Source organism: Anser anser (genome assembly GCF_964211835.1).
Source record: "Anser anser genome assembly, chromosome: 17".
Taxonomy (NCBI): Eukaryota; Metazoa; Chordata; class Aves; order Anseriformes; family Anatidae; genus Anser; species Anser anser.
Window position 1 is genome coordinate 4,451,075 of NC_139738.1, and position 27,949 is coordinate 4,479,023.

Below are 27,949 nucleotides of genomic sequence, written 5' to 3' on the forward strand. Positions count from 1 at the left end.
GACCTCTGGGCAAGCCGGTCTCCGCCTGGCCTCATCTCTGCTTGCTCATTTTGTGCTGGCTGCCTTGGTGTTTTAGCTTTCCCCGTGTAAAGCAGAGGGAGTCAATGATCACGCACTGCACGATGCGACAGGTAGAAGGAATTCAAGTTGTGTGTGTACACTCAGGGCCTTTAGGCTGGTAGGTTAATCACTCAAAGTACTCTCAACAAGGTTTTGCTGACAGAATAGCCAGGTGAAGCGTCTCCTCGCTATGTTTATAAAAACATACATCCTGCATGCTCCTAAATCCTTGGACTTTGGATCCTCTTTTAGGCATATGCTTCTCCCAAGGCCCCGCTCAAAATACGAGCAATGACCTCAGCCATTCCCAGGGCAGCTGAGCGATATTAGTATCTTCATTACCACCGGAGTTATGGCTTTGATGGTGCTCCTGGCAGGGATGCACTTTGGAAAAGAGAACAGAGATTCAGATATGTATCCACCTCCTGATAGACACCCACTTACTGCACAATTCCAGATTCCTTTCACCAGGTGCTTTGGCTGCTTTCAGTTCAGACATTCAGGATCTTCAGGGAAGAAACATAATTCCTCATGATCTTGCTCGACTCTGTTGCTGGTTTTGATCTGAATGCCAGAAAATAGCTGAGTTGCAGGCATGTATCTGTTGCGTTGGACTATTTTAGCAATGTTTCAGCTAGCTGAGGACTTGAGACAAAACTGTTACAGAAATGTCTGACCCAGCTCCAGCTGCAGTCAGTGGAAAAAGAGTAACTGACTTCAGTGGGAGCTGGATTAGGACCTAAAACAGTGAGCGCAGTGGTGCTGCGGTGTCTTTCATCTCAAAACTGCTGGGTGAAATCCAGACAAGGCTGGTAATGGTTGGGAAGATGCCAGCTGCTAATGATGTGGAACAAGTTGGTGAGTCCTTGCTCCAGTTTGTAGGAAGCCACCAGACAAAACAAGTCCCATGAACAGCCAGCTCGACCCTTTCCTGGTTGGGTTCGTGCTGTACTGGCAAGTGAGTACTTCAGGAACTTCCCCTGATGTGGCTCCTGTGGTGTCTGATCTGCGGAGGCCACAGTGCTTCTGTGCACATTTATCCTCGTGAAATTCCCTAGAAATACTCTACATGCTATAAAAACAGTGTCTGGAACATAGTGCTTTTCCCAGATCTGGCCCACTCTCCTGCTGCTTTGATGCAGTCATAGCATAACCACAAGACCTGTCTTCCTCTTTGATTTCTCTGCCTGTAGCCGCAGCTCCTGGAGTGAATACCTGCACTCTGCAGTGTTCTTTCAGGTCCCATAGGTGAAGCGCTCTGTGTGCTGGAAGAGCAGACACCTGTTAGTGTGGGGTACCCCAAGAGCTCAAATTCAATGGGTGGCTAAACCGAGAAAGAGAATGGCTTTCTAACAATATCCTAGAGGGTGCGAAACAGTGTGAGATACTGGACTACATGCACAAACCAAGCAATGTTTTTGTCATTTTCAGAGCTATACAGGAAAACGATGATGGAGAAGGAGAGCCAGCTCCTGTGCACACCATCGGTACAGCTGTTGAGGCAAGCAGATGCAAGCCAACATACCTCTCATTCCGCCTGGCAAAGGAAAACGAAAGTAAAGGTGATGGCAGCCAGGAAGCAGGTAATATTTTTGCTGTCCTGGTCAAAACAGCAAGATGCTCAGACAGTATTTATGGCTTTCTTTTCTAGGGCTTCAGAAAAAGTTATGGCCACCTGAGCTTTTTAGGACTGATTTCCCCTTTGAGATGTGTTTCATGGACAGGAACAAGAGCCACAAGACAGGGTGTCTTCAAAGTGTCCAGACAGGATGATAGGCATATATAGGCAAAACTGGAGGTGCAGGCAGAGAAAACGCACAGGATCTGTTAAAGATCAACCTTATATGCCTAACTTCTCACTGCCCTAAGGTGGCTCTGCTTCTAACATTGGTCTTACAGTGCTCTCTGCTGGGGAATGAGAACTAGAGGAAAGCACAGCTGCAATTATTCTTTAGTCCAGAAGGTAGACAAGCGTTCCAGGCTAAGGAATGATGTACAAATTTAGCTTATATGTTGCTCCAGGAAATTTATACCTCCTCTGGCCTACTAGCATCAATTCGGCTGAACTGTGCTCCAGGAATAAGTTTCTAGCCAATGCAGAAATACATGGCAGAAATGTCTGGAGCCTCATGTGCTCGATACAGCTGCCAGTAACATGTAGCTGTTAAGTTGGGTGGCAATGGTCCCCAGGTAAACAGGCTTCACTTGCAGCTTTGCACACATTCAAGCCGCTCAGTCAAGGCACCTAGCCAGAACTGTATTAACAGACTCCTTAATGAGCTTGACAAGACAATTAGATTAGTGTCTTATACTGCTTCCACTTTGCTGCTGGCAATGGTAAATATGGTAAGAGTGAATTTCACAAAGACAGTTTACCACCAAGTAAAATGGAAAACCATAAGCTGTCATTCACCTAGATAGACTAGCAAAGACCCTGCTAAATTCGGGTCTGGTGATGGAAGAATACTTTTACCACCATAATTTATATCATTTTCAGAAGCTGATAATGATGTCCTGGAAGAAAAAAAATAAATAAAAAATCTGTGCTCCTAAATGGTACTTCCACCAGGGGGCTCTGTGAACACATCTGTACTTTAAAAAATGCCTGTACAGTAGACCAACCATCAGGTGAAAAAACAAAGTTTTAATCAAAATACTGGATCCAACCAGTATGGCATTACAGGGGAGGTGCTGGTCTCATCCCTCTGATGACCAGCAATATAGAGCCTGAGGGAATGGCATGAAGCTGCGTCAGGGGAGGTCCGGGTTGGATGGTAGGAAAAGATTATTTACCAAGTAGGTGGTTGGGAACGGGAACAGACTCCCCGGGGACACGGTCACAGCACTGAGCCTGTTGGAGTTCAAGAAATATTTGGGCAATGCTCTGAGAAGTATGATTTGCTATTTGGGTGGTCCTGCGGGGAGCGAGGAGTTGGACTCCTTGTGGGTCCCTTCCAACTTGGGATATTCTATGATTATGATTCTGTGTTTGTGTAGAGTCCTCCTATTTAATTACTATTCATTAGAGGCAGTGCTGTCCATAAGTAGCCTTGCCTGTAATTGCTTTACTGTCTTTGTAAAAACTCCCAGTACCTTGTAACTTGCTACTAAAGATTCTTAGTGGGGATAAATTTGGGATATGTGTTCGCATACCTAATAGCAAATAGAGAACTAAGCAGAAAGTGCTAACCTAGGGAAGTGTTCACTGGTAGATGGTCTTGGTACTTGCCTAAAACACCCTATGTCAGCTGCTGAAATGTGTTAAACTAAGCTGGAGTCTAGACACCTACGTTGCTGTGCTGGGCGGTAGAGACAATGGCCAAGGAGCCAACTCGTAGTCAGTTCTGCTGCTCCAGGAGGCAGATGTCCCTTACATTGCTTCTACATGAATTATGAGAGCTCAAGCACCAAGCCTCAAAGGCTGCTGTATGTCTCTGGCAGTATGAAAGGGCATAAAATGAGGGAAGATGGCTCTGTAAGAGCTGAGTAAAGAAGGCTTTCTAGACCTGATAAATTTCACGTGGCAGGCAGACAGGGAAGCACTGCGCTGCTGGCTGCCCTGGATATTTTCTATAGCTGCTCGTCTTTGCATTTATAAGGGTCCATGGGATGCAGAACATACATTGGACCAAATGTTATGAACAGTATAACGTTTGCTGACTTTCATGTATCCCACCTCAGCCTCGCTCACACAGAAACAGAGGAAATGGAAATGAGGCCCTACAGCTTTAATGCTGAGAGGAGCGACCTGACCTCCCTCCTGCATGCGTGACCCCACCATGCCAGCCAGTGAACTGCCTCGAAATGGCAGCATTTAAAAACAGCTCAGCTCTGGCCACATCCTTGCCCAGGTCTCAGGGCACAGGCAGCCCTGCTAGAAACCCTTGTGCAGAGGGTTTTCTGGGAAGCTGGTCGATGAGTGGCTGTCTAGAGCCTACGCCTCCCGCACACCCCCTGCGTGGGCTGCCGCCCAAGACAAGAGCGCTGACGCTTCCCTCCGGTCTGGCAGCTGCTCCTGCTCTTGTCTGGCCTTCTGCCTTGCAGACGAGCCCACTGCCCAGTTACCAACTGACAGCTGCAAGAGATTCCTCGGTGTGCGCAGCATAAGGGCAGGGAAAGAGCAAGGGAACAGCAATAGAACAAAACAAGCTGAGGGAAAGGGCACCCGTCCCACGTGCGCATTCTGCAGGATCGGCTTCCCCCGCTTCTCTGTGACCCTAAAACAGCTGACCTTTCCTACACCTCATTCACTGTTGTTCATTAAGAGCAACTTCTCCCTTCTCCCCTCTGCCTGAAGTAGATTTTCTTCTGTCACTCAGGTCCAGCATCCTGGTTCCATGCTGTAAGAGACTGCCTGGCACCTCCCCAGGCTTAACCGACCCATTTGACCTAGGAAATGTTTTCCTGAATTTGCTGGTGGGTTAGAAATAACCTCCTGCCACCTCACAGCTACCCACAGACAAGTGTTTGTACATGTACTGTGAGAAGGGCTGCTTTGTTTCTGTGGGACTGGGAGCATGAAACTGGGGCTCAAAACCGGTTTTGTTGTGGGGAGAGCTCTTGTGGTTGGGCATGTAGGAAAATGCTTGGCCAAGCTCTATCCCTGTTTGTGTATGTAAGCATAAGTGCTTTGTGTGCATGAATAGGAAAGGCTGGTGCTCCTGCCTTTGTGCATTTGTAGTTTGTAGATGTAAAGAACACTGGGCCCAGCTTTCACTGGTATATACGTGTGCTTATGCAAACCCTTATCTACTTGCGTGTGAATGTGCGCCACTTGCATTTCGCAGGAAGTCTTAGCAAAGGAGTCCTTACAGCCAGTTCTGGTCATCTTGATGTTATCAGGTGCCTAGGTGTGCTTTCTCAATCCATATACCTACCCGGATGCTTTTGTCATTGTGATAAGGTCAGTGGTTTTATTGGCTGGGAAGAGACACTACAAACAAGGTGGGCCTCCAAATATCACATGGTGGCTGAATCACTACCACCAGCAAACAAAAGAGAGGTGTTAAAAGAGTCATCCGACTTCCAATAACCCTGCAAAGGGTACCAGCTCTCTTCTGAGTCATCTACTCTCCAGATCTTTCTATTCTTTGATTAATTTTCATGATCTGTTGGGATTACACTTGAAAGAAAGCTCTTCAGTTATCTCACCATTTCACAGGACCAGCTTCCTCTCTATATTAACAGCTACCAAATCCATGTCACTGTATGGATCTCTGGTGTAAATTCTACATCATTACAAAGAGTAACTTTACAGAATCTTGATGACAGCTTGGGATCCTTGGGATTCTGGCTTGCATGGGAACCAGGTGGCCAGAGCTGTAACATAGCCTCAGATCCTATTTGCACTTAATGCTGTATTCATCCCTTAGTCTCAACAAATGCTGTAGACTAGGGATCCCATCACCCCTGTCTGCTAGACTGATTCTGCTTCAGTAAATCATTACCCTCCAGCCACCACACAAGAACTCTTAAAGGTAAACGTTCTTTATAGCGCCTTGGGGTTCATCATCAGCACCTCAAAACCAGAAAGGTCTAGGACAGTTCTTTCAAGACTGAGGATCCAAGAAGGCCCACACCAACAGCACTGCCCCCAGTGTGGACCCAGGTACTGCTCCACTTCTTGGTTTTAACCCTTAAGCCACGTTTTCCTCCAAGTAGGCTGAAGCCTAAGCTCTGGGAGTGTGCACACCCAGCCTTCAAACCCCAGCTTCCAACAATTTGAAGATTGGGAATTTTGGCCTGTGCCATACGGGAGGCATGAGGTTCATGTCTGGATCTGAATTCAAACTAGGAGGCTGTTCGTTCAAGCCCGTTGTCATGATAATAGAAAACTTGTGTATATGGAAAATGTGCAGACCAAGGGTCTTTTTGTACATGTTAATCTTTTTCCCAGGATTTTAGCTTTAATGTAAAAAGCCAGACATTCCTAAAAGTCCTGGCCGTGAAATTAATCCACAGCATATAAATTGATGGCATCTATCCTACAGATGAGTGTAAATCATTGCACTGGGCCAAAGGTCTTCCACTGACTTTAGGGGAGTGCAAATTTTAAACGCTTGATGTCATGTGCCCCTTAAATATAAAGCCTGCTAAAGCTCAGTGTCGAGCCACCTCTCAGAAACACCCAGCGGATCACTTGCCCAGCACTGCGAGCATCTGAGCTTTCCCCCAGGCCATTCAAAGGACTGGAGGAAAGCTGCAGGTTTTGAATACACTAACAGAGCTTTCATTTTTTGTGTGTCTAGTGAAATAACTGGGGTGTTTCCTCAGTTCCTGATATTAACACAAAACCAAAAGAGCTTCCCCCTCTACTCAGCCCTGGTGAGGCCACACCTGGAGTTTTGTGGCCAGTTCTGGGCTCCCCAGTCCAAGAGGGACATGGAGCTCCTGGAGTGAGTCCAGCAGAGGGCTAATAAGAGGATTAGAGGACTGGAGCACCTGTTGTACAAGGACAGGCTGAGAGAGCTGGGCCTGTTTAGCTTGGAGAAGAGAAGGCTGAGAGGGGATCTTAGCAATGTGTATAAATAATTTAAGGGAGCGTGTCAAGGGGATGGGGCCAGACTCTTCTCAGTGGAGCCTGGCAACAGGACAAGAGGCAATGGACACAAACTGAAACACAGGGTGTTCCAGCTCAATATGAGGGGGCACTTCTTTATTGTGAGGGTGACAGAGCCCTGGAACAGTTGCCTAGAGAGATTGTGGAGTCTCCTTCTCTGGAGATACCCAGAACCCGCCTGGATGCCATCCTGCGTGCTCTGGGTGACCCCGCTCGGCAGGCGGTTGGACTGGATGATCTCCAGAGGTCCCTTCCAACCACAACCGTTCCGTGACTCTGTGGATCTGTGACATTTCGGGAATCCTCGGGCACTGGGGAAACCTTGGGCACTTGGGAGGGCGGCCTGAGCCGCGAGGCGGGCCGGGGCGGGCCGGGACTGCCGCCGTGAGGCGCCGCCCGCCGCCATCTCGTGCGTGCCGCGGCCCGGCCTCCTATGCTGAGCGCCCGCCCAGCCGGATCCTGAGGCGGCGGCACCGGCACCGGGACCGCCGGCGGCATGGCGGGCGCCCCTCAGGAGAACACCCTGCTGCACCTCTTCGCCGGGGGGTGAGTGCAGGGCACCGGGCGGCCGCTCCCGCCGAGGCCATGCCGGGCGGGGAAGGGCCCAGGGGCGCTGACGGCCCCCTGAGGGAGGCGGCAGCCGTTAGGGGGGGCCGGAGCGGGGCCGCCTGAGGGCGCGCGGCCGCCCGGCCGGCGGTTAATTAACAAAAAGCCGTAATTTGGGCTGGTGCTGCCCTCACGGCTGGCCCCGCTGCGGCGGGTGGGAGCTGGGGGCCGCGGAGTGGGCCGCAGCGTGGTTTTGTGCGGCATGGGGGTGTCTGCAGGGCGTTAATGAGCTCTGGGGATGGCCACAGAGCCCCGGCTCTGTGATTCTTGGTCCGTGTGGTTGTGCCGACAAGGAAGTATTAAAAAAAAAAAGGGAGAGAAGGTCCTGGTACTCGTGGGTGGCCTGCTGGGCCGCTTCAGGCTCTTTCAAGGAGTTGTCAACTGCTTATTTTTGTTGTGTGAGGCTTAAAACAAACAAACGAAAATGAAAACCAACCCGTGTAAAATAATGTACCACGTGAGTTTTAATTGTAGTCCTGTAAGATCATTTTATGGTGTAAAGTAAATAAACAGTCACCTAATATACAGCTCGTAATTGCTGTTCCATGTACTTCTGTCCTTATGAAAAATCCCTTTTTCAGTTATTTAGACTTAAGTAGTGGGATACTCTGTAGTGACTGCCAGCTGACAACAGTTAGGAAGCCCCCATGAAACCTATTGTTGGGTTTAATCTGTTTAATAGTACACCATTGTTTCTTCTGTTACTAAACTTCAGTCTCCTCTGACGTGCATGGAGCAGTAAATTCATTTAATACGAATATTAAAACCAGTTTTTCTGAGTTTTAAAGAGACACGGCCCTCCTGCTGGCTCAACTATTATGTATTGTTGTAAATATTCTCTCCCCCTGTTTCTTTTTCCCCCTCTTTGTATTAGACCAGTGCCTGGAGGCTGTGTCAGAAATGGGAGCTGGATGTACACATGCAACTAGTTTGGGTAGTAACAATGCCTCTCCAGAACTCTAGGTGTCCTCACATAACTCCTTGCACAATAAATAAAGGGGAATTTTAAACTCACTGGTGTTTTAATCTCGCAATGGATGTTCAGCATCTTCTTTAGTCATTTAGTGTACCCACCACCTTCTCCAAGGATCCTAATAAACAGTTTCTGCAGTATACCTAGAAAGCCATTAGGTCCAAGCTGTTTTTGATGGCGCATGGAAGGAAAGAATGGAAACACAACAGAGAATATCCTCCTGACCTGTGTGTTGTAAGAGTGATCCATTTTTAAAGCAGTGATGAAAATATAGCATGGAGGAGAGAGATGGCCTTGTAGGGTATGCAGGCCTTTGAAAAATAGCTTCTTATTTAAAGTGGCACCGAAAAGTGCACTATCACTTATCTGGCTGTGATGTTACAGAAAGGAAAATGAGACAGCAAATTCAGTTTCTCTTCTTGTGCACCAGCTTATGCTGAAGTGTTTGCCCTATACAAATAAGGGTACGTGTGTATAATATGTTACCTTCCCACCCACCATCCCAAAAGAGTTTATTTCAGAGCGGTTCCCTGTTCAAGGCCCTGAGCTCATGTATTCTGTATGTGTCTACTAATGCTATTACCTCTGCTTTTCAAGTAAGAAATGCAGACTTCTGGGGCTCACTGGGTGGAGCAAGAAAATGAATGTCAGTTTCAAACCGTCACGCAAGGTATTCAGTTTTGGAATTTTAGAATTATTACTGTGTTTATCTTCGAGCAATAGTCTCTGAGTAATTGATCTTTCCAATACCTTTGCATTTACACTTTCTGTTAGAATCCTATTAAGCCTTAATAAACGGGTTGTATTGTGCGGTGGAGTTCCTGCACAACCAGGTCCTTGGATAAAATTACCTCCTTCAGCAGAACGTGTTGGAAGCTCTGAATGCTTTATAAATTGTGTAAGATGCTAAGCTTTGTTCTGTTGTGAAATATTTTCTGCAGATGAAGCTCATTCACTTAAAATAATGTTGTTAGAGATTTATTATTGGTATTATGTTAGCTTCTTGCGAAGGTGAGTATGCGGCGGTGTGTCAGATGCTGAGGAGATGTAATACAACACCCTTATGTCTGCACAGAAAAGCAGGCCGACTTACTTACAGGCAGACAGTTCTTGGCTTCCTCTTATTTCTGTTCCTTCCTTTTAAGGCTTACATTAATAACAGCAAACCAAAAGGTCTTGGGATGTTGATGGGAAAATGTCTCTGAGGGCAGGGAAGATTTCAGAAGCAACAAACAGAATGATGCTTAAGTTGCACAACAGATGTAAGCATGTTTACAAGTCTGGGTTCTTCCTTCCCTGCTGAAGTCAGTGGAGTTCTTGCTTGTTTTTGTTTGGGGACAAAGCTTGGCTCAGGCTTCAGCAGAGGTGACTCCATGTTGTCTCTCCAGCTGGAATAATTCTGTTTACTACAGGGATTCTAGCAAGTGATATTTAGAGGCTGCAGAGATTTTCACAGAACTGGCAGAATACCTGAAAAAGCTAGGAACAAACTTCTTACCTTGATTTCATAGAAGCTCTCTGTGATGTCTCTTCTTGAGCAGTTTTATTCAAGATGGGGAAACTGTGCTCTGTGAATATAACCATGTTTGTGACTTTTTCTGTCTTGGTATTGAGGCCTGAGTCTGTAACTCACTTGCTGCTCTGAAAGCAACCTGAGATCCTAAAGCCTTCTTAAGCCACCTGGAAAAGAGCTGGAAGATACTTTGGAAAGACCGATAATAGGAAGCTGCTTTGAAGACATTGACACCTGTCTTCACATGCATACGTGGATTGTCTCAGTTGCGCCAAGGGGTGTTTAATGCATGAGGTCACTGAGATTCTTGTTTGAAGTGTTGGGGTTGACCTCAGTTTGTGAGAGTGTAAAGCACAAATAACAGAACTAGCGTAAAGCTGCTCCTCAGAGTAGTAACCACATGAGTTATGGGTACGGCGCTATATACAGCTCCCACAGATGTTGATTGTTACGCGATGTACTACTGCTAACGAACCATTTGGGAGATATTGTTTCCATGTGTAAAATGGACAGAAGCAGTCTTCACCCGAAGGACGTCTGTTGTGCTGCGTGTGGTCCAGGACAGACCTAGACTTCATAGAGAGATTCACTCTCTTCCAGTCCTTTATCTAGTTTAGGTTTTCATGTGCTTTATATAATTCATTAACAGTGCATCAGCCTGAGGAACGCAGTAAGTGCTTGCAAGAATATTCACACCTGATGACAGCCTTGTTAGCTGGAAATACATTGAATGCTTAATATCTGAAAACTGGGGCGTGAAGAACAGTCTGTATTGCTTTGAAGTTGGCTTTCCTACGGCTTCTGAGAATGCAGGAGTTTGTTTTGCTTACAGTCTTGATGATGCAATACTGAAATATCAAAGATGCAACCTGCCCTGCTGTTTGTGCTGTGCATTTCATGCTAGACCATGTGGTATGCTTGAGAAAAACAAAATGAAATTCCTATCGCAAGTACAGTCTCAGGGAAAACTTGTGTAGCACTGGCTGTGAATATGCTGCTCACCTTGAGATCTCCTTGATCTGCCTTCACAGACACGATCCTCTGTCAACAACCAGGAAAACAGATGCAGTGTTAGTGCAGTGAAGTGTTAAGCACTGGTCGTGCCACTGAATTCACTGGGACAGAGTCCTGCATCCATCGGAGGGGTCCAGACAGTAGTACCAGATGATTTTCAAGCTGTGTTTTGAGGTTTGAAGCAGTATGTAGTGTAATCCACGAGGCGTGAGCTGAATTGTGGTTGTCAACCTGGTTCTTAAGGTGGCCCGTTAAGTATAGCTGCCAGACAGTTTGCACTAATTCTCCTCTTGTGTTTCAGTTGACTCCTGGCCACCAAAAATTAGCTGCTCTGTATGGTGAGAGCAGTGGCCAGAGGAGGAGGTACTCCCCGATGTTGTCAGACTGAGTTAGGAGTTACGACTCCTCTAACCAGGCAATCAGCTTTCCTTGCAACCTTGGTGAAGTCTGTGCTTCTCTACTGAAGGATCGTTGAAGGTTTGGATGCTTTTTTCTTGCTTTTTAATTTTCAAATCTTTAACATCAAGCATGATGTCCGGTTATTCATATTAGGACTATTGCTCAGTGATTAAATTTAGGACGGATGAAATAAGCCCTGCTCTTAATTAAGATCCTTGGCATCATCTGTATCGATTGTGCTAGTGGGCGCTGGGAGTTGATTTCATATGCAAGTCAGTGATATATTGGGGGTGGGCTTTGTAAAAATAGAAAGCTGGCAGCAAGAGAAGTCGTAATTGGATTTTGAGATTAACATTCTTGGCATGGTTTTTAAACAGAATGTTTTCTGTTTATGGAAGCAAATATTTTTTTTTCTGCAGGTCTTAATGTATAGCACAGGATATATCTCCATAAACACTTAACTCTTGGCCCGAGGATATGAACCGCGCTTTCCTTAATTTCTTTGTTTGGACATGACAAAAGCAGAGAATCGCATTCTCCTGCTCCAGTGGCAATATATGCCTGGCAATCCTGTAGCCAGAGGAGGTATTTGTAGCCTGAAGGACAAACGCTGTTTTTCTGGCAGTATGCGACGGGCCAGGGCTGATGAATTGCTGGGTGGCGCGCTCTGGAGAGGGCTGCGTACCTGTGCTGCATGCAGAGCAGAGCTGGGAACCTCTCATTCAATGCTTGCCACGTGACTCGAGAAGAGTGTACCATGGTTTTTTGTTCCTGAGGAGGTTTCTCCCTTCCACTAAGGGCATTTTTTAGGCGTTGCTGAGCTTTTTGCTAGATGCTGGTGCAGTGAACACTGCTCATCATCTCCAGATCTGTAGTTCCGCACTGGTGTATCATTAAAAACCTCAGCCTAATCAGGATGAAGACTTGAAGGTATTGCCTCGATTGCAGCTTTAGATCCTCCCAAATCACATTTACCTCGCTGCATATTCATAGTTGAATCTGTCAGGGTTTAGGGCTGTTTATGTAGCTGGGGAAGGCTGGTTGGTGTTTTTCCTTTCTTCCCAGATGAAGGCATTTGGAACACCCTAGGAGTACAAAGTGTTTCTTTTATGCACAGCATGTTATTTTCAGCCATCTTTCCAGGGAATAGAGCAACACCAGGATATGATGCAAAAAAAATTCCGTGTGGAGGAAAATCAGCTCATCTGTACAAGATGTCTAATGCATCAAAGTCCTGACTTGAACTATATGCTCTATTTATATTTGGGATATAACGTGTGCACGCTATTGACATTCTGAGAATTGCTCTGTTAGGTAACGCTTTTTTCTGAAATGTCACGCTGACAACATTAACTCTGAGCTGTTAAAACTCATGATGCAGATACTAATTCATTGTGCTGAGTATTGGAGGATTACATATACGTTCCCAGAAGTACTTAAATATTAAAGGCTGCATAAATTAACTGGATTATCGAACTTAAAGGATGGAAGGCAAGGAGCAGGCCAGGAAGGCAAGACAGCTGATGAAGGAGAGAACATGCCAGAGAGGTTGAAGAACCGCATGGCAAGGTGTCACTCTAGACCGAGCAGCTGGTAGGTCAGAGACAGGACGTGGAATTTGTGTTCTGAATTTATCAGGTGTTACTGTGAAAGCATTGTTTTAATGTTCATAAATGTGAAATAAACAAGGATGGAAAACACAGTAGGGTCATTGGTAGATGAACTGAGAATGAAAGAAATCAAATTATTTTCATCGACCTCCCTCAGATTTGCCATTTTTTGAGGATGTTGATTATTGGGCTGTTAATTATAATGCTTGCATCTGTGTGGGATATACGTAGTAGGGATGGTGGCAGTGTGGATCTGCAAGAGGTATCCTCAAAACACTTCCCGCTTCAAGTCCTAACTATGGGAACAGGAAAAGTTTTGCAGGAGAAACTGCTCCTGGCCCTTCTGTTTCCCCCGAGATCTAGGTTACAGCACGTGAGCAACATGAGACGCATCTAACAAAACAGGGACAGATAAGCTGAAGCCATGTCCCCCAGAGTGGTATTGACAGACCAAAAGGCTCGTGTCCAAGCCCTGGTTCAGTACACAAAATAATCAGAGACCTGATAAGGTCTCCGTGAACACTGCCATTCTTGATCCAAGTGACACCACTGCAGCTGCTCTGTACCTCATCCCATAAACACCTTTGTGTCTGTATTCATCAATCAAAGCTTAAGTGATTTAACGGGATGAAGGCAAATCTTTTCTTTACACTGTCTTTCACTCTGAATGTATAGATTGTCCCTAGTTCCAGCCAAGTTTTCCCCTTTCATCAGGGAAGAGGAAGAAGCAAGAAGTTAAAGGAAAAACTTATTGAAGTGTTGCTGTTAAATGAGATTGTCAGGCTGGGTGACAACAGTTTCTTCTGTTGGATGTTTGTATCTGAGAAGCACGGCATTTAGAATCCAGGGTCTTTAGGGTTTGGCAAAGAACTGTTATATTTTGATGTAAGACACACTATTTCAGCAAGCAGAGTAAGTGGCACCAGATAAAGCATTTCTAAACTAAATGTATCCGCAGCTGGAATTTCTCTGCCAGTCTTTCAATGCCGTTTTCACCTTTATTTGTGTCATTTTGTAGTTCTCTGTTCCTAAACTTACTCATGCAAAGTTCTTGTGACTCTAGCAAGTAATGCTTTTTTAAGTACAAGTCAAAGGATGGGATTTTTTTCTTGTTCGCCCTCTCATGGGAAAGCTACTTAGTTTGACATTAACATCAAAGAAAATTAAGTTATTGACTCATGCTGTTTTCTAAGGAAAGTCTAAACACAGGTTTTTGAAGGAATAACATACTTTGAAACTTGTGTAAATAAAGAAAATATTTCTTTGTCAATATGATCAGTTGTAGTAAATGCCCTTGAAAAAAACTGAACTCTTGAGTTGTCTTCCTACATCCCAAGTTGTTAGATTAATAAAACTTAGAGTGCTTTTTAGCCATCCTCAGAATTGTTTTTAACTGTGAAGTTTGACAGAAGGGACTTTCAAAAACAAAAGAGCAACAGAGGTGGAGAGAGAAATGGTTTGACAAGTCATTTTCAAGGTGATGGATGGAAATAGGGTCTTGTGCACTCTGTGTGGTTGGCCCAGTAGGCTTTTTCTGAGCCACGCTGACTACAGAAAGATGAGAGCGTGGGCTTTTGGAGCAAGGGAACAGGTGGCTCCGGCATTGCTCCTCAGGCTTTTGCGGCAGAACATGAAGCACAGCGCGTTGTTTTCATGCAGTGAACCGCCAACTCTTTGATTCAGCCAGTTTGCTAACATTGGGAACTTCCAGCTTTTGCTCCCCTGTATGGCAATGGCAGCAAACAGCAATGATATCCAGGACTGGTTTGATTCCAAGAAGATCTTTGTAGCTTTTTTGCACCAGTGATAAAAGTCATGGCTGCTTTTCCATCATTGTGCTGGAACATTCAGATATCAACAGATCTCAGTAACAACAAGCTGATGTGTGATCTGCACTGGCAACCTTAGCCTCCCTTTTTGGGAAAGGTGTAACGGGAGAGGTTTTGGAACTCGCATAATGTCATGCAGAACATGTGGTTTGTTGAAACTCTAAGGTAAAGAGCAGTTAGCCCTGGGGTAAGTAAAAGCTCTGTGCTGGAAATTCTCAGTACTGTTTCAAATTTGATTATTTTCTATTATGTCTCGAAACTGATTTTTTACAGTAGGTCTCTATGTCCAGAGTGTGAATTAGGAGAGTTTGTAACAGCAGGTTGCTGGTGGCTGGAAGCTTGGTTTTCAGTTCTAGTATTACCCAATTATAGGGAGAAGACATGCCTTAAAGAAAGAGGGAGAAAAAGCCCCAGAATAGGAAAACAAATGGAGTGAGACAGTGATAAGGGCTGGATAACAAGTTGCAAGTGTCACAAGTGGGCAAACCAAGTTAAATGTCCTTATTAAAACCATAATTTCCATTCTTTCTGCCCCCTGCTGAGTTTGTTTTCAAATGAGGTTGGTTGTTAGATACCTCGAATGTAAGGGGTCATCTTTGCAGGATGGAATCTTTCTTTTATATATATATATATAAAATTGTATGTTTATTTTATTATGTTGTTATATATAATAATAACTGCATGCACACGTGTGTGTATATCTATTATTTCTGTGCTTATGTTAGCAGACTTTGGGATTTCTGTTCATCTTTAGTAGCCTAAAGAACAGGAACCCTGTTACTGTGTTTTTCCACCCTCTCTCTCATCCTTGCAGCTTCCTGTATCCCCAGAAGTTGATATCCATTGTTTTAAAAAGACCTAATTTACAATAATTTTTCTCTTTGCTAGTTCTGTAGGCAGCTGTTTTGATCGTAAGTACTGAAATGGTGAAGGATTATATTGCTGTGTTTTCAGCCTACAGTGTCCTAATCCCCAGTTGCTTGTTTTTATCTGCAAGATTCCTGCTTTCCGTAGGAAAAATCCATCCAAGGCTGTGTCTGTGTAAGGAGCACAACCTCTGAAACATGGGTGCCTCTGAAGTTTTTACAGGCAGAATTCCAAGTCCTGGCAGACTCCGGCACCAGCAGATGATCAGTCATGGATTTTTGTTGGGGTTGGGTATTGTCTTTGTGTTTCACCCCTCCAACCTCATCACTACATGGGATCATCGTTAGTCATCAGAAGTGTTTCTCAACCTTCTCTCCCCTCCTCCAGGGCTTGGGATCTGTCTCCCTTTCCCTGATGGAAAAACTGCCCTGCTTCTTAATATTTGTCCACAGCATGGAGCAAGTGAAGTCGAGTCTTTATATTTTTTTATACTTATACTCAGTGCTCTTGTGATTCAGTGTATCTGTGCAGCCATGTTTTACTGACTCTGTCTTCTGTTTAAATTTGTGTTTTACAGATGTGGAGGAACAGTTGGTGCCATCTTTACTTGTCCCTTAGAAGTAATAAAGACTAGGCTCCAATCTTCAAAGCTAGCCTTCCGGGCTGTCTACTACCCGCAAGTCCAGCTGGGGACCATCAGTGGTGAAGGAATGGTTAGACCAACGTCTGTATCACCTGGGCTCTTCAGCGTTCTCAAGTGAGTACTGTTCCTGCGGTCCTTTGATGATAGTTGACACCAGTGATCTGAGTTTCGATTCCTCAGTGCAAACAAGGAATGCAAAATTTGCTTCAGATTTGCACTGGGAGGATGCAGGTCAGTTGGGCTTTTGCATTCAACAGTCAAAGGATAAATTATTCTTTTAAAAACACAGATAAGTTTCCTGAGTATTCCTTTAAACTTCCACGGAAATTTGCTTCTAGCACTCAGAAGCTTTCCGAAGCAAATTGATTTGAGTAAGTATCTGGAAGTGTTATTTTTGTCAGCTCTTCAGATTGAAGCTTTTTGGTAGTTATTACATTGTAAGGATCAATACACAGGACGTGCCACAAACTTTTGATACTGTTTAGCTTGCAGGAACTATCATAGAAAATATTCTGGATGAAAGGTTTACTTATTTATTATTATTTTGAATGACAGAGAGTGTAGTTGTTGTGTGTTATTGGGAATTGTCATGTTTATTATCTCCTTTGAGCAGTGGAACAGGTAATCCTTATTAGCTGGGGCCAGTTCCTGGTACAATGAAGGACTGAACTTGAGTTGTGTACTCCTTGTCTTTCTTTCCTGGAGCCATTCCCAGTTTGCTTTGAGTGGCTGGTGAGAGATCCTTGTTTCTATTGCTGCCCAAGCTATTTACCTGTTTGATGGTGAGTTTTAATTCAGCCCTTTCCTGTCACGAACTCTCTTCGAAACTTCATTTAGAAGTGAGAGCCTGTAGCCTTTTCTCCTCCTTAATGGAGCAGTGCTGTAATGATGTTTCTGATTCTCTGCACTTAGTGATTCATGCCAGCCCCTGATCCGTCTTTGAAGCCTGCCCTGCTTTTAGCATCCATTTGAACCAGATGACCTCCAGAATTCTGTGATCCCATATATTTTAAGCTGTGCTTGTCTGCTCTGTTGTGTGGATGATCTGTAACTGAAACTTAGAGGAGTCAGGGAAGGGCACTTTTTGCAAAAGAAGTCTTGCCAAAATATACTTGGTGCTTTGGAAGCTCTTATCTTTTCTTCAGCTGTATCTGACTTAATGAGATCTCTTCTGTTTGCTGTTAGTATGTTGCTTCAGCTAATTATTATTGTGCATCAATCCTGTCAACACCTGTATTATTTAGTCACTTTTCTTGGTTCGGATTGCAGCAGCTGATGCTCTAGCTGTTCCCCTTTCAGATGTGTATTCATAAAGAAGATGAAACGTAAAATCGTGTCGCTTAGAACTGCTGACTAATTTTACCAGCAACTCTGAAGGACAAATCTCTACTATTATATTTCCTATCAAAGCACAATATCTGGTTCAGACCTCACGCAAATGCATTGAGGCACGCCACATTTGGATCACTGGGCACACCATGGGGCAATGCAGAGGAGGTCCTGCTTAGATCAGGTAGTAGAAATGCCAAAGAAAATAGCTAACTTGACTAGCAAAACAAGTTGAATGATTTATGGAAGGCCAACACACTTGGCAGGTTGCCTGGGGAGAAGCTGCGCGGTTATATAACAGTACAGTGCTCACTCAAATTCTCTGCAGAACTAGATGGCTAGAGTCATTCTGGGACTTGAGTTTCTGTGTTGTAAACAGTGCTTCTTTCCCGTGCCAAACACTTTGTATATTCAGAGGTGAATCTAGAGCAATCCGTGACTGAAAGTGTAAAGCAGTGCCAATTGCCTTCGATTTTCAACTCTTTTTTTCCCTTTCTACTTTTTTTTTGACTTGCAGCATTGGACTTGAGAGAGCTCTGACTCAAGGAAGTGGTAACTTAGAGGCACGAGGCTCTCAATTTATCTCCTCTTCCCATCTTTCTCTGAGATCCTCCTTTTAGGGAGTTAAAAAAGGGGGTTAAAATTGAGTCAACCATTTAATATATTTATTAAGCTCATTAAATTTGGTGACTATGATCCTGAGTTCATTTTACTTCAGGAATTGCTCAGCTGCATGTATCACCAAGCTTTTCACCTGTTTACCCCAGAGGATTAAGAAGTGAGAGCAAAATAATCATGCTCTGTCATTCCCTTGGTGGCAGTATCCATGAAGTACAGATAACGCTACTGATTGTGGTCTTTGTGATAAAACACAAGTGCATGAAGAAAGAGGAGGAAGTTAGATCTCTTTTACTCTTCCATCCCTTTCTCAAGCCTGGTCATGTGTGCATGACCAAATTGGATGTGAACTGAATTTTCTGTTTTAGGAAAACCATCTGGCTAAAGAAGCAGCCCTTCAGAGCCGTACATATAGAATCTGTCTGTGAGTTAAAGGTGTTGAGTATGAAGGCCCCTTAACTGCTGTAAATAGAACGAAAGTAGGTACTCAGGAGGGCAAGTTAAGCCTGCTGCTGAATAGAAAGCACTCCAGAAGGACAGGCTGTTTTTGTCTAATCCATTTAAGATTCTGATGAGTCACCCCAGCTGGAAGCTGCAGTCGTGACTGTTAAGTGACAAAGAACAAGTAGTTGGTGGATCTGTCTCCTTGGAGACACTCAGCCCTGGAGTTTACACAGAAAGTTCAACTCCACTGCAGAAAAAGCATTTCAGAAGCTCCTATGTCTTCTTCTGTCTAATGAGCTTGTTTTTGGACCCTGTGGGGAACGTTCCCAACAGTGCTAATGACCTAGAAAGCAAACTCTGAAAAATGGACATTTCAAACAGGTGCATGTGAACTACCCCTGGATCCTGGTGTTATCTGGATTTTATTGCATGGTTTTCACATGATGGGCCTTTAGTTCAAGTGGAGAGCTGCTGCCTAGCAGATTGTGCACTGACATCCCGATGGTTACTGGACCGTACCTGGCTGTCACTGGTGAACACTTGGCTGTTTCCTAGTGTTTGGCTGTCAGAGTGTTCCTTGTGAATGTGTCTCCTGTTAATAGCGCAAAGATTTGTGTAAGGTTAGCTCTTTTTTTAATGAGGCACCTGAGCAAGGTATTGTACAGAACTTGACAGCTGCTGAGGAAGCTGCCCAGTTTGAACATGCCTTCTGAGATGTGTGGGGAAATGGGTGAAAATGGCTTTGGAAACCTGGACGGGAGCAACTGCAGAATTGCAGGAAAACATCATTTGGTTGTTTTCCTGCTTTAGACCGGGTCATGAGTGTGGCAGTGATGCACAGGAGAACCTCTGTGCTTGGTGTTTCCTTTGGAAGGATGCTGTGAACTCTTTAGAATGTCCTCAGAACCAGAACAGTTACCCTGAACTGCCTGGGGAGACATAGCTTGTAATATGGTGCTGCATTCAGCTTTCACTCTGGGGAAAAAAATCATGACTAGCTAATTGTGAAAGGGAAGAGGGCTTTTTTTTTTTTTTCCCATGTCTCTATACAGGCAACAAACTCCTGAGCTGCTTAAATTGCTTAGATACAGAAAATGCCAAAAATATTCTGTATTCATCAGAGTCAACTAGCATTGGATTCTCCATGAAACTATTTAATTCAGTTCCTGACAGCTTTCAAAGAATGGAAATTATAACCTTCTGTCATACAACACGCATTGGTCTGTAGCACACTGAAGTTTTACAGCACAGTGGCTTTTATCCAGGAGTCTATAATTCTGCTAATTTTCAAGTCTGTTGTGTAGCTTGAGAGCTAACAGGTTCACAACTAATACTTATTTCTTTAGCACAGTTCTTTTGACCACCTGCCAGAACAAGAAATGTAACTTTTAACCCAAATACTACCCATTTTTTTCCCCTGTTTGTTTTTATTTTAAGGTCAATTCTGGAAAAAGAAGGACCAAGGTCGCTCTTCCGAGGTCTGGGTCCAAACTTGGTTGGAGTTGCACCATCAAGGTAAATAGTTAAACTTTTGCTAAAAGACACGTTTAAGGCACCGACCCGAATGTTGTAGTCTGTGATCGAGAAGAATAGGTCAGAAAATTCTCCCATCTGTAAGCTGAGATTTTTTAAGAGTATCAGACGTGCATATGCCAGCAAATAATTTTTAAAATTTGCTTTATACTTGGATGACACTTTCAGTTACATGTATCAATCACTAAATGTATCCAGAACTTGCTTCTCATCAGTATTCATATTCTCTTCTAAAAAGTGATGAAATGGTATGAAAGTCAGTACCTGTCTTTCTAAAAATGAAACCTGGATCTGACAGGTTTCTCGTATTTTACTGGCTTCTATAAACTTGTGTGTGTGTATCTTAGCTGCTTCTTTTGATCTGTGCTTTCTGTTATCAGTGGAACTTAGTTTATGATGCTATCCTCAAAAACAAAAAGTGGGGGGCAGGGGATATTTTAGCCTAGTACTAAAGGAGAATTTAAATTAAGGTGTAGTTTAAATAAGTCACTTAAGTGGCTTTTGCAATGACTTTATGCTTTAGAAAACAGGGGAAGGTACTGTAGAAATATCTGCAGGGTTAATATTTTAATTTTTCTAATAAGGCCTACCACTTCCCTGTGAATATATAAGTGTTTCCCAGACACTGAGTAGGAGCTAGATGCAAGGTGAAACAGGAATACCTGTCTGGTCCTTGACTGCCTAAATTCTTCTCAAATGAAAAACTGCAGCTGAGGGTCAGGGGGATGGACTTGCAAAGCTGCCACGTAACCCCAAAGGTCCCCCCACTCTTTTCTAAACAGTAACAACAAAACTACCTATAGTGGTTGTATTTGGAAGCCTTGCAGGCACCTAATGTTTGGTTTCCACACATACCTATGACTGTCCCGTGTTTGGCAGAGCTGAAGATCTTGTGCCTAGCTAATATTAAAGCACTGGCTGTTGCAGATCTTGCTGTGAGTTTTTACTTTTTGCATGCATTATGTAGGGATTTCAGGTGGGTAAAACTGTTTTTCATTTCAGCCCAGGGTTAAGTGTTTAAAGTACCAAGTGCTGCTAAGGCGGCTGTAGCTCTGACCAAGTTTAGGGAAGGCGTAGGCTCAGAGTAGGGATGTGACTTTCCCAAGGTTGCAACGGGTATTTAATGCCAGAGCTGATGTTAGGATTCAATCCAACTTGCTTTATCTGCAAGACCATGTTGCCTCCCATCTCAGACTTGGTATGAAAGGGAAATATTTCTACTTTGTGGTTGATAAGTCAGATAGTGGCATTGTGTTGCAAGGAGAAAAAATGTCTTCATACTTGCAGATGGAAGCAGTCGTATGGAGGCCCCTTTGGAGAAAGAGTCTTGTTCTTCTAGAGGGGGTAAAATAGCAACATGTCTAACTTGATGTCATGAGTATCACATAGATTTTCTTCTCCTGTTTTTTTTTTCCCCCACAGAGCTGTCTATTTTGCATGCTACTCCAAAGCCAAAGAGCAATTTAATGGCATTTTCGTACCCAACAGCAATATTGTGCACATCTGTTCTGCGGGTTCTGCAGGTAAGTGTTTGTAATTCATCTTCCGTATGGTCTGCAGCAATACCCCAGTGTCCAGCCCCTCAGCAGTAGCAGGAATGTCTGCATTGGCATCTGCGTGGCTCTGAGATGCACTTTAATTTTTTAAAGTATGTATTGCAAGCTGTTATTGCTTCAAGATGTGTTCTGTCCCTCTCAGTAACTAGAAAGTGAATGGAAAGAATCAGGCAGGGACTGGACTTTCAGTCTGTACAGGACCTGGGTAGATAGACAGGTCTGGACTGAGGGCTGTGGATAATTGTGATTGATAATGTAAATGAATTCAGAGGCAGTATGTGGCTCATTCTGAAACATACATGCAGTTTGTGCTTGTATATGCCAGAAAATATTAGAATGTATTACTAGGTGTAGAAGGATATACTTTCTAGGAAATACATCTAGCACTGATCTCCATAAAAGGGCGAGATCAGGAGACGTGACCGAGTTCATGAAACAGAGGTATGTAAAAGGCACTCCTAATGAGCCAAAGTTCAGAGACTATTTAAAAATAAAATCTGTGAGGCTGGAAACATCCCGTTCTCTGGGAAACAAACAGACGAGTACTTGGCAAGCTTGCTGTGGAGACTGTTAAGGAACACACTCTCTGAAGAACTTAAATTGGTGTTTCACAATCATACTGAAAAGATAAATATGCTCTTCTCTAGAATCTGGTTCTAACAACCACGTATCGGTGCAATCTAAAGAGTTTGTAACAAAGGTATTGCATGTGTTTGTTATGTAATGTAGTTGTACGAAGCCTTAGCACCTTTTCAAAAAGTCATCCTTACATATGTGAGGGGGCAGAGAAGAGGCATGTAAGACTTCACAGAAGAGCCTAATAAATAGATAGATGGATCTATATGTATGGTTTGTACGTATCGGTCAACTGGCAGTCATCTGCTTTGTAACCTGTGCAAGCCTGTGGCGCTTACATCCAGCAAGGCTCAGAAATTGAATGCTGCCTGAAGTAATAGGGCATTTTAAAAGCATATTGGTGGAGCTGGAAATCCTTCTGCTTTGGCCTTCACAGATTTTTGTGCCAGTATACCAAGAGATAATACAGCGATGCTCAGCTGGCACAGCGCTTTCCGTAGGTTTCATAGTACCCTCGTGAATGAGTCAGAGCGGTGTTATTTATTTCTCCTGTCTGTGAACTTCTATGCTTTGTCCACATTCAGTGTTGAGGGAGGTTTTAAGAAATCACTGAAGCGGATGAGACTGATGTAGACACATGCTTGGCTGTCTTTTTAATTAAAGATTTTTTCAATAAGAGCTTCTTGAAGCCATGCACCAAGTATTGCAGCTACAGAACAGTGAATAGCGGCATGATCTATCTGATCCTCGTCTCTGAAGGATGGTGACCCTTTCAGTGTTACTGGAAATATTCTACAATCAGCTTTTGGAGGAAGCCAAAGGCAGACTTCATGGAGTTTGATCACAGGAGTTTGCTAGCTCCTAACTTAATGTATTTGCAGAGGAACTGTGTTACTGTTCAACGCTTTAAAATGTTTCTAGACTTTTTTTTAGTAAGTGGGGATAAATGTTTTTCTAACTGAAATGCTATAGTAATGCTTCTAAACAGTTTAAAAAAAAAGTTAACAGACATCATCAAACCTTTGATACTGTTTTAGCTGAATTTTTTTGGTTTGTTGTATTTTTCCTCGCAGGATGGGAAAATATTTTGTTGTCATCAGAAAAATATGACAAACAGAGAAACAGTGGAGCGGAAGGGCCCCACTAGTTCAAGCATCGGTCACCAGAGGGATCATTAAACATCTTTCCCAAACTAACCCCATAATTATGGGTGGATTTTTGTTAATGAGATGGCTCAATGGCACCACCTAGAGCCTTGGGGAAAGCAGAAGACTAATATGCATGTGTGTTCCCCACAGGTTTTCCTTTTATCTATTTTTCAAAACCCAGTTGGTAAGCTTTCTTGCCTACAGCAGTCTTTAGGAATGTGAAGTACATATTAGAACAGGTATAAAAAGGAAGGAGCCCATATGAAATTCCAAGGCCGTTGAATGATACCTTCTGAAGTTGAACATAGATAGTTCTCTAGCAAGAGCCAGGTTGTAAGCCACACACCTGCATGTCTTTTGAAACCTCTGCAGCTGTGACACTAGGACTGTGTCACTGTGCAATGTATGTGGTTCATATTTGCATGAACAATGGCAGTACACTGGCCCGGATTCATCTATACTTTGTTTTTCTTCTTTTTCAGCCTTTGTCACAAATTCCCTGATGAATCCTATATGGATGGTGAAAACCAGAATGCAACTGGAACGGAAGTAAGTGACAGAGATAGGATACTGCTAGATGGCTAAGGGAGCCTCTGGAAAACTGAGAAACTTAAGATGCTTTTATTGATGGCCCTTCAGACTTCGTAGATCTTGATCTTTCTTTCCCCTGACTCCCACCTTTCCAGCTGCCATCCTTTTGCCTGATCAGGCTGAAGGTTAAGGTTTTGAGTGTTGTACTTCAATTTTGATATACAGTTACTACTGAGAGGGATGTGAAAGTTGCCTCCAGTGCTGAGTTCGATTCAGGTTTTGGTTCCACTGTAAACGTCGAGTAAATTTGGGCATAGCATTAACTTGCCCTCAGACCCTGCTTACAAAGTCTTCTGTACCTCAGGGGTTGATGTTGAGGCTAAATACGTCAAGGACTGAAGTGCTTTGAAACAGAAATAATGGAGGCCATGGAAAGGTCAGAGAGCCTGTGTGGGAAGCCAAACACGAGGTTGCAGTCTGTGTCCCACTTGGCAGCATCACTTGTGCCAGCCCCAGATCATGCAGATGTGTGTGTTACTGCAACAAACCAAGGTTACTGGTACACAGCTAGGTAGCTGTAAGCAGAAAGGGTGATGGTTTTTAAAGTTTAATGAAGCAGGATTAGTTTAGTTTCATAAAACATTCTAGAGGCAGTAAGAATCTGTTGCAGTGCTTTAATGTTCTCTTGCTTCTTTCAGCATTGTATTACTGTTAAGTGTACCTCCTGAGGGCAGAGAGGGAATTTGACAGTGATATCTTTTAGCTGAGCAATTCATAGTCACTGGTGGATATTGAAGCAATGAGGGACTCTACTTATGACTCCTTAGAATGGAAATTCTTTCCTGCAAGGATGGGTTAGGTGAGATAAGAAAGATCCTTTAGCACTGCACAACTTATAAATAATTTATAAGCCTTAATTCTAGCGCTTCACAGGGTGGCACCTTTGAACTGAATGCTGCCTCTTTAAAATGAAAGATCGTTTCTGATGTGGGAGACCTCTGTCTTTTGGCCTGCTGAAGATGGCTTTAAATGGATTTACTACCTTAATACAAAGCAGCGTGTTCTCAATGTTTGTTGTATTTTAAAGCATTGGCGTGAACTGTCACAGACTGGATAGGACTGGAGCTGCAGGAATTATTACAAGTCTGTATTAGTCAATTAGCAAAGCCAAGTGTGCACTCCTAGCATGATAATCCTGCTCTGTGCAGCTTTCCTAGAAGAGTTTTTGTCGTAAAACTTAGTACAGAACCATTTCTATAGCTAGGGGAACTACTGAAAACCATGAGGATGTGGGGTTTTTGTTTAATCTTATTTCTCATTCTAGGCTCATTATATTCTCTATTTTGTTTGTTTTTTAGAGTCAGGGGTTCAAAACCAATGAATGCATTGCAGTGTGCTAGATACGTTTACCAGACAGAAGGTATTCGTGGCTTTTATAGAGGCCTGACTGCCTCCTATGCTGGGATTTCTGAGACCATAATCTGCTTTGCTATTTATGAAAGTTTAAAAAAGCACTTAAAGGAAGTCCAGCTGCCCCCTTCTTCTACTAATGGGACCGAAAGGAACTCCACAAACTTCTTTGGACTGATGTTTGCTGCTGCTGTTTCCAAGGGCTGTGCCTCTTGTATTGCTTATCCACATGGTATGTTAACTTTTCCATTTATGACTGCAGAAGAACAGCTGTCGCCTCTAATCCAAGGCAAATGTTGGGTTTTAGGGTTGTAAAATTCTTGGCTGTTTGAATGGCCAAATGCATGTTACTGCAGCATGTGTATATGCATTGGCATTTCCAGTTCTGGCCCCATTATTCCTAGTTAGCTACGTGGTTTTCTGGTCGTCTGGTTATTTTAATTCACACATGAGGCAATAAGAACTCAGAAAAAGGATGCATGCATGCAAACCAAGTGTGGGAAACGCTTGTGGGGTGAACAGAGGTATTTTTGGATAAATGTGAATGTTGTCATGGTTATATACAAAGAGCGATATTGGCTATGTGGGTGGGCATCAATAAAGCCTTTAGATCTGTAGCAGCTTGAATAAGCACCTAATCCATATATTCCACATGGAGGGGAAGTCATCTTTAACTTTCCTTCTTGCCCGAAGGGCAGTCTGGAAGTACTGGCTAGGAGGCGATGGATGCAGGAAGGTTTTAATGCCCATGGGCCTTGCATATTCTTTCTTGGTCTCGGCATGTTTCTTAATGGAAAGGTTTAAGTCTCGTTAACTTTGGGCTCTCTCCCTCTTTTCTACAGAGGTCATACGGACACGGCTGCGAGAAGAAGGCACTAAATACAAGACTTTCATTCAGACAGCACGTCTGGTAGCACGTGAGGAAGGCTATCTTGCCTTCTATAGAGGACTCTTTGCCCAGCTCATCCGACAGATACCAAACACAGCCATTGTGTTGTCAACCTATGAGTTAATTGTGTATCTGTTAGAAGACCGTGCAAAGTAGCAGAGCCAAGACTACCGTTAAAGACTGTAGACCAATTTCTTCATTGAACAAATAGTCTTTTATGACTGCTGCAGGTGGCAGTGCTGGTGGAAGAGCTACGAGTCTGTGATCACCTGCTGGATATTTTCCTTTTGGATTCATGCTTTCTGAAAGGTCTTGAGTCATTAACGTTAATAGTTAATTATAACTTTTTTTTTTTAACTTAATGATAATTAAACAGCTACTAAATTAAATTACACTATTTAATTTATGTTTGTCCTTTTCCTTAAGCACAGCCATTGTGGTCAAGGAATGTACCTCGTACCATCAAGTGATCTCTTGGACTGATGTTCATTAAAACTGTATTAAAACTGAAGAACTGGTTTGAAAGTTGGTCTTCCTACCACTAATGTCATGTCACTTTTTAGTACTAAAATAACCTAATGCCCAAATAACTTTGAGAGGTCTTCTGTTTTATTCATGGTGCATCATTTGTTGCTGTGTGAACATTCTGGGGTGTTCAAGTGTCACACCAGCATCTCAGAAAAGCCACTTACACTGGCAGTGTTGCTGGAATAAGATTATGGGAGGCTCTTTAGTAAAATGTAATTATTTACAGTACTGGGTGCACCTGAGTGCTAGTGTGTGTCAACCGATCTGTCCTGACTGACTGCTTTTAGACCTTGCTTTTGTGAAGGACTGAGAGCTTAAGGACAGCCGGTGTTTGCGGGCTGGCTGACCTGCAGAGATTCCACAAGATGCACTAACTTAGTTGTGTATCTTGACGTAAGCCTTTCGCTACTGTGAGGCGTTTTTGTGTTGAATTTTCCTTATACTTCAGTGCTAGGGGTCTGGAGAGTGGAAGAGAAGATAGGTCCCAAACACTATAGACTATGATTGCAGCTCTGGATTCTTATTTATAACATGACGTTCAGGAACAAGTCCCTCTTTGCTTGATGTCTTTGTAGAGCAGTGCTTCTGGTGGTGATCTCACAGACATGTCAGTGGAGTTAACACCAAAAAAATATAGAGCCTGTGTAAATATTTTCTTTATAATTACTTGATTTCTTATTGAAGGAAATAAGAAGGATCTGCCAGTCTAGCGCAGCTGCTGGAACAGTGCTCAAGTTTCATATAAATATCTGCCTTCCCCATCAAAGACACGTTATCAAAGGGGTATTCTTCAGCAGTAGTCATGACAGAGTTCTTACTTTTCAGTTATAAATCAAGTATCCTGCATAATTGATATAATTAGTCCTTTCATAAACATTAAAATGTACTTTTAACTTCAGTAATTTCTTTACCACTTGCACTGCAGCAATACTGTTTACATATATGTAAACATGTATTACATAAAATACTGTTTCCATATAATTCCTGATAGAGCAGGATAACATTTTAGAACTTAAATGGGTAGATCTGTGTTTTAATTTGGCCATTCTATGCTATTCTATTCACTAATGTCATTTGCTTTGACAGCTGAGGCAAACACTCCAGCATTTGAGCCCAGCTTCAGTCTTCCCTGCTGGTGAACCGAACAATGAGCTTCTCATGATTTGAGCAGGTGTTGAGTTCTTGAGCATAACCCAAGTGTTTATGGACAACTTTGACTTCAAGGAGCACATACAGTGGAGGTGGTGTTTGGACTTGGAAAGATCATGCAAAGCATTAAGAAACAGCCTGTTAGTGAGTAGGGCTGGCTTTTAC

The 27,949-nt window shown here is 43.4% G+C and overlaps 1 protein-coding gene across 3 annotated transcripts; it reads left to right on the forward strand.

The window, feature by feature from the left end:
• Positions 1-1,514: 1,514 nt before the first annotated feature.
• On the forward strand, positions 1,515-26,697 carry SLC25A33 (solute carrier family 25 member 33). Of its 3 annotated transcripts, none has more exons than XM_083802273.1 (7): positions 1,515-1,643; positions 16,008-16,187; positions 19,902-19,979; positions 21,420-21,520; positions 23,760-23,826; positions 25,167-25,450; positions 26,061-26,697. In XM_083802273.1, the coding sequence occupies exons 2-7, from the start codon at positions 16,141-16,143 to the stop codon at positions 26,261-26,263; spliced, it is 780 nt and encodes a 259-aa protein (XP_083658399.1). In that variant the 5' UTR covers positions 1,515-1,643; positions 16,008-16,140; the 3' UTR covers positions 26,264-26,697. The 3 variants fall into 3 exon arrangements, with proteins under 3 accessions (XP_083658399.1, XP_083658397.1, XP_083658398.1); XM_083802271.1 differs by lacking the exon at positions 1,515-1,643 and adding an exon at positions 7,007-7,165; XM_083802272.1 differs by lacking the exon at positions 1,515-1,643 and adding an exon at positions 11,297-12,717.
• The last annotated feature ends 1,252 nt before the right edge of the window (positions 26,698-27,949 follow it).

What these genes read in the sequence shown, in the direction of transcription:
- SLC25A33 (XM_083802271.1), top strand. Translation starts at nt 7,116, where the DNA reads ATGGCGGGCGCCCCTCAGGAGAACACCCTGCTGCACCTCTTCGCCGGG. An exon ending in GGGCTCTTCAGCGTTCTCAA is followed by an intron (nt 16,188 to 19,901) that starts GTGAGTACTGTT and finishes TTTTATTTTAAG; the next exon opens with GTCAATTCTGGAAAAAGAAG. An exon ending in CTGTTCTGCGGGTTCTGCAG is followed by an intron (nt 21,521 to 23,759) that starts GTAAGTGTTTGT and finishes CTTCTTTTTCAG; the next exon opens with CCTTTGTCACAAATTCCCTG.